Raw genomic sequence first — 12,986 nt, 5'->3', positions numbered from 1 at the left:
ATATAGTTGCCGCGTCTCAAAAAAATTTCTTCGTTCTTTTTTTGGAAGTTAGACTGCGTCAAGTCCTCCGCTATCGCTCCGGACATGATGCTCCGTTTTTCATCCAAACAATTGCTCGTTAGTTGTTGCACTTACTAATTTTATGCACAGAGAAAGACGCCGCAGTTTGTTAGCTTCAAGTGTATGAACATATACAGGAAGTAACATCAGTTCTGGATTGAAATCTATCGGACATCGACGAAATAAATCAAACAAAAAAGTTTTTTTTCTCGTAAATTTATTTCAAATTTCGCTTCAGTATATGAAAGCGAGCAAATCTCAAATGTAAAGTCATGATCCTCTTAATTCTTCATTGTTGTATGTTCATATGTTGGGTAATTCTGCTGATGGATGGTACATTGGTTCATTTGAGTGGTTTGGCTGGCGCTGAAAATATTTTTTTTAAATCAAATATTGGGACGTAGAATTGAACTCGTCGTTGGGAGCTTTAGATGAGCTTTATCAAGAGACCTTTCAATTGTTATTTGAAGAATATTTGAACCTTTAACATAGGACTTCATTGGGAACCGATAGGTCTCTGTTTGACCGATCAATGGCGTCTTTAATACTTTTCCTCGAACTATTACTGCTTGGAATATTCTTAATTTTTTGCGGTCATTTCTTATTTTAGAATTATCCGTTGAAACTCTTCTCAAATGATATTCCTCTCTTACCTTTCTTCGCTCCGAACAATTTGTCGAAATCGGGTTTACAGTAGGGCTTTGATTCGCGTTCAAAGAATTCGGTTCCAGACAGTGGTTTCTTGCAAGGTCCGGAACATACAAAATGATCTTCGTGCCAAACTTGGTTCATCGCCTTCAACACTTTCTAAAAATATCAAACAGAAAATTGAGAAATCGTTCAGAAGGATCAATTTTTCACGTCTATAGATGTTGCGTGACTCAGGCCCGTAACCATGGTAATTTTTACTATATTTTTTGGCCTTTTTCACTCTCTCAAAAATGTCTGGATCGCGAAGTCTGGCTACGGGTCTGGAGTGACTAATGCAACTTATTTATTGGACTTAGTAAAACAATATCCGTTTAGGGTCGTTCATGAATGTCGTCCGAAACATTTTCTAAGCGTTTTACTCTCTTACTGGCCGGGCCCCATGTTTTCTTAAAGTACCACGCTTAACCCTTACCCTTCCCATGTAATAGACCGTCATTTATGAACGGCCCCATTTTGTGTACTTACTCCAGTGATTGGTTTTTTGCATTGGAAACATTTTTCGCAGAGCTTAGCAGTATTACATTTACCACAAACTGGACTGCCCTCATGTTCAACAAACTGTTCACTGGATAATAAACATTTTTGTGTTAGAAACGTTGCTGCATTCTATAAATAGTTGAACGAAACAAACGTTGCTGTTACCTTGTAATTGGTTTCTCACAAAGTTTGCACACGAAATGTTCTGGATGCCAGTTTTGATCCAATGCGGTTAGTGACTGAAAGAACATGGAATGTTGTAAGAATTTTCTTTCATTTTATAATGACGATTGAATAGGCTATAAAAATGGGATGAATCACTTGTTTACAGTGGTGCTTTGTGCTACGATGATAGAGTTATTGTTCGATTACGAAAAAAGAACTAAACTCTCACTCAAATGCTGTTATTACTCATATCTTCTGTCCTGCGGCTATTTTCTTCTTTTATCAAACATCATTAATGGCTAAACACATCCCACGTAAATATGAATTTTAAAAATCTGTTAAATTTCTCTATGAAAATTCCTCCAATTATGTAACCGAATTCTTTTTCCTGGCACATTTCCATTTCACATATCAATTGATTGATGAAGTGTAAGTGTGCTAAACGAAAATGTCTCCTCACCGTCGTTTCGTTATAATATCAAAGGCTGTCCGAGTAAGTATTTACTCTAAACAAAATGAGTTTCAAATTTTACGACCACACTTCAGGGCCTGCTTCAGAGAATTGTCGGGAATTTCAATTATGAAAACTATGCCAGTCAGTGGTCATTGGAATCCTGATGACCGGTACATATCTGATTTATTGTTTGTAAACATCATTCGGGAATGATTTATTGAGAGTGATTTATTAGAGGAATACTTTTGGGATTAAGACTATTAACAAAGGCTCTATACCAGGCAAAAGTTGACCGATTTTTAAACGTCGGATTCGTTCCTTACATCCGCCGTTTATACAATGACAACAAATGAATGAGGGTGATATGGATTTTTATTGTGCGCGAAATTTTTGAAAACGCAAATGATTTTTGTGGAAATTTTTTAATTTTTTTTTTTAAAGGTATTTCAGGTTTTAGGTATTTAGGGTGATCAAATATATATCAAAAAAAATAAAAAAATAAAAATTTCCACAAAAATCATTGCGTTTTCAAAAATTTCGCGCACAATAAAAATCCATATCACCCTCATTCATTTGTTGTCATTGTATAAACGGCGGATGTAAGGAACGAATCCAACGTTTAAAAATCGGTCAACTTTTGCCTGGTATAGAGACTTTGCTATTAATAATCTTGCGACGACGGTCAACAGAAATGTCACCTGTTATCGATAGAGACAGCAAACAAAAGCAATGGGCTCTAAATTATGTGCTCTTTATAGCAAAATGGTTGCTGAAACCAATGAAGTACAAGATTACGATGCTTACATCAAAAGAAGTAGCAGGGTCGATAATTTACAATTAACATCGCGAACGTTTGCCGGTCTTGAAAATGTGCAAGGTTTGATATTAAGCATATCAAAAATGTCAGTGATTTATGCATTTTTAATATATGCATAGACCCGCACAACTTTGTGACGTATTTTTTGCCTAGTTGGGCTGCTGTAGTCGTGCGCTACTTTTTGTTTAGCAAATTTTCGATATTTAGAGCCAAAATTAATAATGACGTTCAAAGGCAAAATTGTTTCCTGCAACTCCACTGACATTTCGTCCTAAGACGTCCACATCTAAAAATTCCTATGTAAAAGAAAAATGTTGGTTGAACGCCCGCTACAGTCGCAAAGAACAACTTTGTATGTCAGAGAGAGAAAAGGGAAATTGGACATGTTTTCTGATTTGGTTGTTATTGTTGTTTGTAAATGATTCCACACACAAATTGTTTACAGTTTGTTCACCCTGAGAAACAGGGTTCCTTAACTTTAAAGTTAAAGCTTTATCAGAAAAGTTTCACTTTTTCACTTCGTTTGCTTTTTTGGTAGGTACAGTTCATAACCAAATTGATATTACGAAAAATTATTTCAGTTTAACGTTATAAAGAGGAACAAAATTTTTTCCGGACTTAACGTTGCGAAGAGAAACAAAATCGTTTTGCAAAGATTGTAAACGTTACAGAAATAACAAAAAAATTGTGTCAAAAAAGTTGCGGTTCCCGCCAAAATATCATAACCTCGAAACACTACTTGACTACAGAGAAATGATAAGATGAATTTTTAAAACTCTAATAAATCTCAAATAGTCAGTTAGTAGTAGTTTGACGCATTTCGTATTGGAAGATTAATAAACATCCTTTGATTTGACGGATCAATTTATTGTTAAAGCGGATTTTGTTTAGTTCTGAACATATTTGAGATTTTTTAGAGTTGTATAAATCATCGATGTTCTCAGTCAATTAAGTATCTTCAGTTTATAATGTTTTGGCGCAAAATTTGAAAAAAGCTTTAGCGCCAAATTAAAAAACACTCATTGGGCACTGAGAACATCGATTACTTTTAAAACTCTGATAAAACTAAAATTGTGTTTTCTGAGGGCGAATCATAATTCTTTATATAAAACACTTTCAGGCTTAATTATGCCAAGTTATTTCTTGCGAAAATAGTGTTCTTTTAACAAGACGAAATACCGAAAAAACCGGTAGCGAAATTCTGAATCCCGGTAAACGGTATTACCGATTTACCGGTCTTGAAAATATCAGTTGGATTCCTCAATAGATAGATACATAGTTTTTGGAGGTTGGATCTTCTCCTTAATTGTCCGTGTTTTACGAAACAGGTCCTAATGTCTAGTGATACAAAAGTTAGGTTTTACTCTCCGTATGACCTTCCAACATCAGGAAAAAATCAACCAGGGTATATTTACCCATGATTCAAAACCGTCCATTACTCGTTATTAATTTAAGGAAAATAATCTCTCTCATACCTCTCCCTCGATAGCTTTTTTGCATTTCGCACAGGTGACTGGATCAGGCTAAAATATCAAAAAAGAAAAAGTAAATTAGTCAACTAAATAAATAACGTCTCGTACATCTGCAAAGAAAAACCACAGTCATTATCATCAACACCATCACAACACACATCAGTCCTTGAATATTGTAAATATTTTGGTTTTCATTTTGTTTTATTAACATCAAAACAATAAACAATGATACGGTGAATTAAAGCCGTTCTCATTTTTACCACACAATTTATTTGAATTTTCTTCTCGTTTTTCGCTTCTTTTTCTAAGTTTATTTATGTCCAATTTGAAACGAAACGAAGAATGAGAAGGCATATCTCATTAAAATTATGTTGTTACGACATTTCAATATTCTTGTCTTTCCACTCGGAGGTGGTTACTATTTTTAATAAATTAAAAATATTCCAACGCTAAAATTAATTTTATTTTGATGATCAATTCGAACACACCGCGTTATGCACCCAGCACTCAATTTTATTATTTCGTTGTTTTCTTTCATTCTCTCGCTGGCCAGTGTATTTTGTATAGAGAAGTGCTAGGTAGCAATATTACTGTGTAGCTATGAAAAACCTAACACTCAAAATTCTCTCATCTTTTCATCGACCGACAGATTATAATTTTGTATTTAACGGCCTCTTATATTTAACACTCTGATTCGATGGATCTAAATATAATGATTTCATCAGGATAAAAATGTTGGGCAAGTAAAGTAAACGACTTCCCACAGAATACGAGATTAAATTTCGTTTGCAATAAATATTTACAATAAATGAGCAAAAAAAAAAATTGTTTACTTAGCCCAAGTAGTCTTTGTGGTGACTATAATATTCGAACCAGGTGTTTGTTTCTAGCCGTTGAGAGTACTAAAATAATCAGCTGTATAAACAGCACTCTATAGGGATTAGTTGCAAAATGTGTAAGCAGTTCCAGTTAACACTTCATAGAGTGTAAACTACTGTTTTCGGAGAAAGTGGCATTTGATCAAATCGTGTTAGGGAACGTCAGATTTTCTGAACAGAAAATTCAAACGAAAACGCAAGTTTGACAGACTCCCTGAAAAATAATTTAATTCTGACTGCAAGGATTTTAATTAAACAAAATTGCCATTGTGTAGCGCTTGATCTCTGGAGTCCGGTAAACTAATTGTTTTCTCAATCGGACCAATATATGCCGAGCGATAAGCATTTGAAAATGTGATGTTTCTATTGACGATAAAGTCTTATCGCTCGGAAAATATTGTCCTGATTGAGAAAACAATTAGTTTACCGGACTCCTATCCATACACTACACAATGACATTCTGTTTAATTAAAATCCTTGCAGTCACAAATTAAATATTTTTCAGTGGATCTGTCAAACTTACACTTTTCGTTTGGATTTTCTATTCAGAAAATCTCACGTTCCCTAATGTAGCGCTGACTTAAACAGTTTATCACATCTTGTTATTATGAGAGTTATCATGAGTTTTCATTTAGGCTCGTCTCCGCTACGTGGGTTGGTTATACACAGTCTCATGCTTTTTAAAGACATTTTACACTGGCAACAGTGGAATGTATTTGACTTTCTCCCCTTGGTCATACGGTATTTCTATTTAACATAAACGGCTTTCGAGGCTTGCGTGTATATAACATATAACATATAACATGCCAAAGGTACAAAACTTTATTTTACCTGGAAAATATACTAATTCCAGGGGTGGCGCCATCTAATATGCAAAATTACTTCTCTTGATCAAGTGATGCAAAACAAACAGAGCAAAAATACTCTTCCCTTTCCCATGGCTCGCGTGAAGCGAATAAAAAGACAAAAATCCTGTTTCGACCTCCGGATCCAGTAGCGGTCAGAGGTTAGCGTGGTCTAACCATCTTCAGTCGTTTCCACTGGTCCGTTACACGAGACAGCCGTAAATTTTCTAATTGAACAAGTTTTTTGAAAATTTACAATAAACGTTTTGCCATCTTCTGATGGAAAATTTGAAGCTTAGCGGAGAGCTACTATGAAAATTTTACCCAAAAAACGTAGCCCAATGTACCTTTGGCATGTTATATGTTATAGGCCAAAGGGTTTTAGGTTTTTTCGTAAGTTGTAGCCCGAACGAAGTGAACGTTGAGGACAAGGAAAAATGCGTTATCCTGGTAACCTCGTTACCAGCAAATATTTTCAACAAAAATTTGGTTACCAGGAAATCAAACCTTTGCCGAACAAACAACTGGTAAATGTATTTACCTTTTTGGTTACCGGAATATAGAGACTAAGTTACCGTGAAGAATTTTTTTTAATCAGACGAAGTAATAGACTCAATTACGAGTTTGTCAAAGGTTGGGGCAAGATTTCTGCAACTATACATTCAATTGACTCATAGCAATATATTATTAGGTAAAATTGAAAGAGGTGGAAAGAGGTACGGGCGAAAATATTTTGGCTGTCGCTTTAGAGATTCTTTGATCGACCGTCAGGTTGCCAGTCCGGCCCTGCTGACTTCGTTTTAACAATTAGGCCAAAGAACACTAATTTCCTGTGAACCGTGTTTGGGTTTGGAACATTTTGAGTCACCAATTCGTAAAATTTTCCAATACAAAAGAGTTCACCGAAAAGAAATCCGAAACCAAAATTGAGTGTTTTTACCGTTACCGTTGTTGTAATTTTCTTAAAAATAAAATCAATCTTTCCAACACTCTTTGCAACGGTCACTCTCAATTAAAGAAAATAAATGCAGGTGGACACACAAGCCAAGACAATCTCTTACCATTTTCGAAGTGGATATAGATCGTAACACAATTTTCTAACGCAAGTGTGTAGTCGTTTCAACGAATGACACTCAACTGACGATGATCACGAAACTGTGCCAAGTCACACAATAATAATAGCGTTACAAATCCATGAAAAATCCATTAATCAAAATTGTTTATGTCGTCTGGTTGGATTAGTAACAGATGTGTAAGGATATTATGCGTACGATTTAACACTTGTTCCATTTGAAAAGATTTTCCAACTTAATTCAACGAAAAGAAAATCAACGGAAATTTGGAGGCCAAGTGAGATGCCCGACTGATTCAGTTGCAATCATCAGTTCAATCAATTTTTAATGAAGGAAGTTCACAGTTTCTCGAAGATATTTTCCTATTTCTGATTTTTTAGTATTAACCTGTTACAGACGGCTGTCATTTGTTATCGACAACGACAGCAACAATTAACGGCAAGGTCTAACTAATGATGTCTTGTATAGCAAAAAGCATGTTCTAAACAAATGAAGTAAAAGATTCCCGAAATCAATTTCTGAAAATCTTCTATCAAATGAATTAATAGTTTGAATAGTAAAACTGTTAATATGCTTGCCGTCTATGACAGATTAAAATCTTCGATATATTAATAAGAGACCGTTCGTCCTGCAACACATTGCCTGCAGATACCATGAGCACCAATTTTTGAAAAGAGCCAAAATGTAACGACTTTCCCACGCCCGCAATTTCTTTAATTAGAAAATTTCTAAAACATTCACATCTCCTCTCCGATCAATGCTTCAAAAGTGTTTACAAGCAGTACTTCAATCTAATTTAAGTTTTGCGATTGTGTAACAACGTGACGGGAATTGAAGTCATCTTTTTGTGTACGTACGAGTATTATGAACACCAAAAATCGGTGCAAAAGTTAAATCCATTAAACCGGAAAGGTTGTTAGCTGACGGTTGAATATTGAGTCGTGTTTTTATGGTTGCAATTTGAAAATTGTAAATTTTTGTGTTAAATTTCTTTATTGAATCGTAAAAAATTGGAATCAGACTTAAAGACGTTCAGGTTATATGGGTCCCATTCATAAAGTATGTCACTCACAAGGGAGGGTACAGACATTTCTTTGAAGTGTACAGTAGAGAGGAGTCATTCATAAATAACATCCTTTTGTTTTCAGTGCTGCTAGCAGATCTAAATCATTAATAACTCGCTAGATATGCGTTCTGGAGACTCCAATGTGTGGCCTATACCCAATTAGGGGTATATTTGGAAGTACAGCACATATTTATCGAGTTATTTACGATTTAAATCTGCTAGCAGCACTGAAAAAGCGAACGTGATTTATAAATGACTTGAGATAGAGATAGAGAGATAGAGAAATTTAAATTGAATTTTCATAGTTTCATCTGTCAGGCAAACTAACACAAGCACATTATTGTTGTGTCGGTATGCGACATTTCGTCTTACATATGAAAATTTTCTCTCTCAATGCACTTTCCCTGTTAGCATAGCAGAATCTGTCAGGTTATTGCGGTACTTTCCTTTCTCCAATTTTTGACGTAAGAATCATAAGAACCATGAGAATCAATGAGACGAACAATAAACTTAAAATTTTGGATTTTTACTGATTGTCCTCATTTCAAATAGAATTTTGTCTTCACGTCACTAACCATAGATTGACTACACTCAAGAGGTGTCAAGGTGGCGCTGTCATTATTTCCCATATATTTTTGTGGTTTCTTTTGATCTACAGCGCCACCTCTCTACAACTCTATGTCACTAACGGGAGGGGATATAGTGTGTTCTATGACACAACTCTGACATTGTGGGGTGGTATAAAGAAGAGAGTTAATTTTGCGCGACATACTTTATGTATGGGAACCAGCTTAGAGAGGAAATTATTCCGTTTTATCCGCTTTCGTCACCAAATCGTCCGGATACAATTCGTTTGCCGATGTGAACGACAAGAGAGTCCGGTGCCGTAAGAAGTGAATCGATTCTTCGAACTTTGACGAAGTTTTGTGAAATCGGTCAAGCATACCGCTCACACCGTAACATTCGACGAACTTCAAATGGTGATAGTCATGGAACTGGGGACTGTGAAGAAACGGCAGATGGTAGCCGGAATGATCACCGAGCGTTGAAATAATAGTTAACGTAAACCAGACCCAGCTGGTTGACAGTGGTGCATTGACTGAAATTAAGCAGATGACGACTGGAGTCAGGTTACTGATGATGTGCTCTGAAAATACATCAAATTGTAAGATTGTCAAATGTCAACTTCATAAACTCTTACCAAACCAATGTGCATATACTGCCATTACACTCACAGGAGCCGTCCATTCGTGGTGAACTTTGTGAATGTATTTATAGAACATCCGGTGATGAAGTAAGCGATGTGAGTAGTAAAACAAGATCTCGTACACAAATGACATTATGACCAAGTCAAGCATTAGCTTCGGGAAGCTAGTAACAACTCTTAGGCCGGGAGAACCAACCAGTTTACTGAGTTGGAACAGTAAGCAGGAATAGGGAATGCCAACAAAAATTTGATTGAAAAGCACTCTCAACGAAGCAGTGAAACATTTCCATTTGTCGAGTGGAACGTTTGCCTCTGGCTGAGTCTTGTATTTACGGACGAACTCTGGTTTGTTGGTTACGTCCATTAATATGAATATTGAACCGAGAGTCCAATACAAGGCCATAGTGTAAGCTGTAGTTGCCCAGACGTAACAAAGTAAGGGATCATCCCCTAAAGAAATATTCGAGTTAAATTTGATTAAAAAAAAGTTCTCTAGTTCTGTAGGGCCTTGGTTAGGCTCAATTTACCGGTATAATCAATAAACTTATTCCAGCTATTTGTCCAAAAATTCTCCGTATTCGTTAACAATTCGATCAACCTGGAAAAATTTCGAATGGATTAAACCTACAGCGTTAAAAAAGCTCTACGCTCCGCCGCGTGTGCAAATTATGTTTTCTTCCCGGTATCCGATTCAAGATTTCCCGGATTTCCCGGTATCCAAAAAGTGACTTCCCGCTACATACATTTCCCGCTGGTTTGTGCAGCTATAATTCGATTTCCCGGTATCCTAAAATTTTTTTCAGAAATTTCCCGGTATCCTGGATACCACCGATACACATAATTTGCACACGCGCGCTCCGCAGACGCCCCTAACAATCATTAATAGAGTACCTTGCTTCGGTCAACAAAATACTTGTTGTTTTGACATTTTGTGTACAAAAAATGACGTTATGTGTCCAAAAAATGACGTTTTGTGTACAACAGCGACATTTGGAAATCGAGTTGCACAATGAGAAATGAGCCTATATGATCCACCATCGATTGGTTCTACTTAACAAAATCCGTAGAAAGTTTCCGCATTCTACCTTCGCTACCTTCGCCCTGTGATAAATCGTTTATAAAAAAAGTGTAAAAGTCCTCAAATATCTGTGGTTGCATCGACTCTGGTCCAATAACATCAGTAAAGTGACAAAGTTCAGATTTAAATTTTCGGATTTTTTTTTTGATAAACATTTTGTAGTAAAGGCAATGACACACCCAAACATTTTCTCTCAAGTGAAATAACGATGAACTCTCTATCTTGCATGTTCTGACCCTAATATTTGTTATTCTCATTATTTTTAACATTTAGGCAAAAGTATGTAGGTCGTGGCAGGAATGTCATCGGAACTCATAACAAGGAAACCTTTTCCAAAAAAAATCGAAAATGAGCATCTTTGGGTAAGTGTTTTTCGTCTTCAAACATTTGATGTTTACTCTGTGCCTGGTCACCTTACACTTCGTTTATCAACACTCTTAACCTCGTTATGTTCGATAATCACATTCCAGTTTTATAAATAATTCGCATTTTAAGAGCTGCTTGAATGACCGATAAAATGAATTCATTTTTTATAGAAACACTCGAAGTGGTAATGATCGAATACCTGCATAGTTAAATAACCCGTCTTCTATAAATATTTTCCATCCGATAAAATGAACTTAATTGGTCAGTTCTATGCTGCTTAAAGTAAAGTCGTGTTATTGTTTCCTATGTGTGCACTAGTTTTTCAAATGATATTGATTTCCGTAGTGTCGAAAGTGGCTTATTACACACCTAGGGAAAACAAGAAACTTGGCTTGGGTTTCAAAAACATATAAAATCCATTACAAATCCACAACTCAGGATAAGAATGAAAAGTCTTGTTTTCGTGTGTTTATTGACATCGGCTTCGCCTCGGATCAACAAAACTCACACAAAAACTCTACTTTTCAACTTTTTATTCCTTGTTATGTAAATGACTATTGATGATGAAAAGCAGAGTTTTTGTGTGTATTTTGTTGATCCTTGGCAAAGCCAACAAAGCTTACGGTCAATTTCCATAGCTCTTTTGAATTGATTTCGTCATACTAGAACTACCGGATGTTTTTTGTACTAATTTTTTTAAACTGAAATAAATTAAAGAAAATTTACTTCACGTTGAAGTTAATTGCGGCTTGTCAACTTTCGGCACCCTCGACTTTACTTAAATCGTCGAGGAATGCCTCCAAATAAATTTCTAAAAATCTAGAATTCCGTTTTGGATTTTTAGAAATTTATTTGAAGGCATTCCTCGACGATTTAAGTAAAGTCCAGGGTGCCGAAAGTTGTCAAGCCGCAATTAACTTCAACGTGTCCTCAGGGTTGTAACAAGCCACTTTCGACCCTAGGGAAATCAAAAGACATGAAATCCATTACAAAAGTCGGGATAAAATTAAAGTCAGTTTTCGTACAGTTGTTGGCCTCGAACTCGCCACGGATAAACAAACCCCAAAACTGCAACTTTATATTTTTTATCACTTGTCAGGTAATAGTTCTTTGTTCACCAAGTGAAGAAAGTTTGGAAATTTCATTTCGAGGGTGTTGTTTTTCACAACAATGACACAATGGAACAATGGTTTCAGCTGAGGTGAGAAAATGACCAAAGGAAGAAAATAACAAATTCCAACACGAAACGCTCGAATCGGAATTTCCCCGATGTGAACACAACGCTTTTCACATGTGCGGTGTAAATTACCTTATTTTCTTCACCCTATGATGGCAGGAGTTTTTTTGGCGATTGGTCAAATGGCATTTCTAGTGTGAAAAACGCAGTACTTTTTCTCTCATGGGAAGAAAATAGAACTTTGCTCGCTCAAAATGTCACTTTGGTTATGTTTTCAAAAATGGTGTGGCGAATTGATGTTTTTAGTTTCGTGGAAATTACGGCAATACTATTGCGCAATAGATGTTTAAACTCTCAATCCGAGGCAAAGCCGAGGTTTCCAACAAATCGTATGCACAAGTTAGAAACAACATTTTATCTGCATGAGTGGGATACTCATTTTTCCAAACATTACTTTAACGCACTAGTGCCTAAATAGGGAAATCCATTTACGCACTTCAGCACTGCAGCCTTTTGAAGTAGTTGCAAAAAAACATTTTCCTTTTATACTAATTTTGCAACCGGGCCAACACTGCCGTGAATTTTTAATCCCCAGATCTATGTTTTACGTCCATCCTCAACGTACCCTTGCTCAATTTCTACACTTTTCTGCTTTCTCATATTCTCGGCCTCGCCTCGGATCGACAATTTTGTACGCAACATTTTCAATTTACCAAATTTTGTTAATTTTACCCACAATTCAAAACGAAAAAATTCCATTAATCCGACACAATTATGAACGAACCGAAATAACAAGCAATCTTCAGGGTTATAATTGTACAAAGGTCGAAACCGGTACGTTCAAAATTGTTATACGTTTTTATGAATCGTTTAAATATGACATTGAAAAATCCAAATGTCTTACCTTGTAACACCATATATAAGTGCCGTCCAATATATCAACGGATTTACACCAAAAAGAAATCCACTTTCGGACACCTTCTTCGTTTCAGCTCCCATTTTCACACACAATTTTTTGACTACTGTGACCAATTAGCGATTTATTACACGCGAACGCAAAGATGCCTATATATACGCTCTTGTGTTCTCATACTTTTGTCATTGATAAACTCTCTTCACTGACTGATAAGATACAAAACA

At 35.9% G+C, this 12,986-nt stretch overlaps 2 protein-coding genes across 2 annotated transcripts; both read right to left on the bottom strand.

Moving 5' to 3' along the window:
• Positions 1-270: 270 nt before the first annotated feature.
• LOC119072154 (leupaxin-like) lies at positions 271-7,051 on the bottom strand. Its single transcript, XM_037177306.1, has 6 exons — positions 6,941-7,051; positions 4,160-4,207; positions 1,414-1,487; positions 1,237-1,336; positions 714-867; positions 271-426 (listed from the first exon to the last, which is right to left on the bottom strand). Exons 1-6 carry the CDS (start codon positions 6,941-6,943, stop codon positions 404-406), a joined length of 402 nt encoding a protein of 133 aa, XP_037033201.1. The 5' UTR covers positions 6,944-7,051; the 3' UTR covers positions 271-403.
• Positions 7,052-7,923: 872 nt separating this feature from the next.
• On the bottom strand, positions 7,924-12,966 carry LOC119072148 (fatty acid hydroxylase domain-containing protein 2-like). Its single transcript, XM_037177291.1, has 4 exons — positions 12,751-12,966; positions 9,753-9,823; positions 9,220-9,675; positions 7,924-9,165 (listed from the first exon to the last, which is right to left on the bottom strand). Exons 1-4 carry the CDS (start codon positions 12,843-12,845, stop codon positions 8,822-8,824), a joined length of 966 nt encoding a protein of 321 aa, XP_037033186.1. The 5' UTR covers positions 12,846-12,966; the 3' UTR covers positions 7,924-8,821.
• Positions 12,967-12,986: the final 20 nt, after the last annotated feature.

Source organism: Bradysia coprophila (genome assembly GCF_014529535.1).
Source record: "Bradysia coprophila strain Holo2 chromosome IV unlocalized genomic scaffold, BU_Bcop_v1 contig_81, whole genome shotgun sequence".
Lineage (NCBI taxonomy): Eukaryota > Metazoa > Arthropoda > Insecta > Diptera > Sciaridae > Bradysia > Bradysia coprophila.
This window is presented reverse-complemented; position numbering and strand designations above follow the sequence as displayed.

What these genes read in the sequence shown, in the direction of transcription:
- LOC119072154 (XM_037177306.1), bottom strand. An exon ending in TGTGAGAAACCAATTACAAG is followed by an intron (nt 1,337 to 1,413) that starts GTAACAGCAACG and finishes TTTATTATCCAG; the next exon opens with TGAACAGTTTGTTGAACATG. An exon ending in ATTGTTCGGAGCGAAGAAAG is followed by an intron (nt 427 to 713) that starts GTAAGAGAGGAA and finishes AAATATTTTCAG; the next exon opens with CGCCAGCCAAACCACTCAAA.
- LOC119072148 (XM_037177291.1), bottom strand. Translation starts at nt 12,845, where the DNA reads ATGGGAGCTGAAACGAAGAAGGTGTCCGAAAGTGGATTTCTTTTTGGT. An exon ending in CTTATATATGGTGTTACAAG is followed by an intron (nt 9,824 to 12,750) that starts GTAAGACATTTG and finishes AAATTTTTCCAG; the next exon opens with GTTGATCGAATTGTTAACGA. An exon ending in TAAGTTTATTGATTATACCG is followed by an intron (nt 9,676 to 9,752) that starts GTAAATTGAGCC and finishes ATATTTCTTTAG; the next exon opens with GGGATGATCCCTTACTTTGT.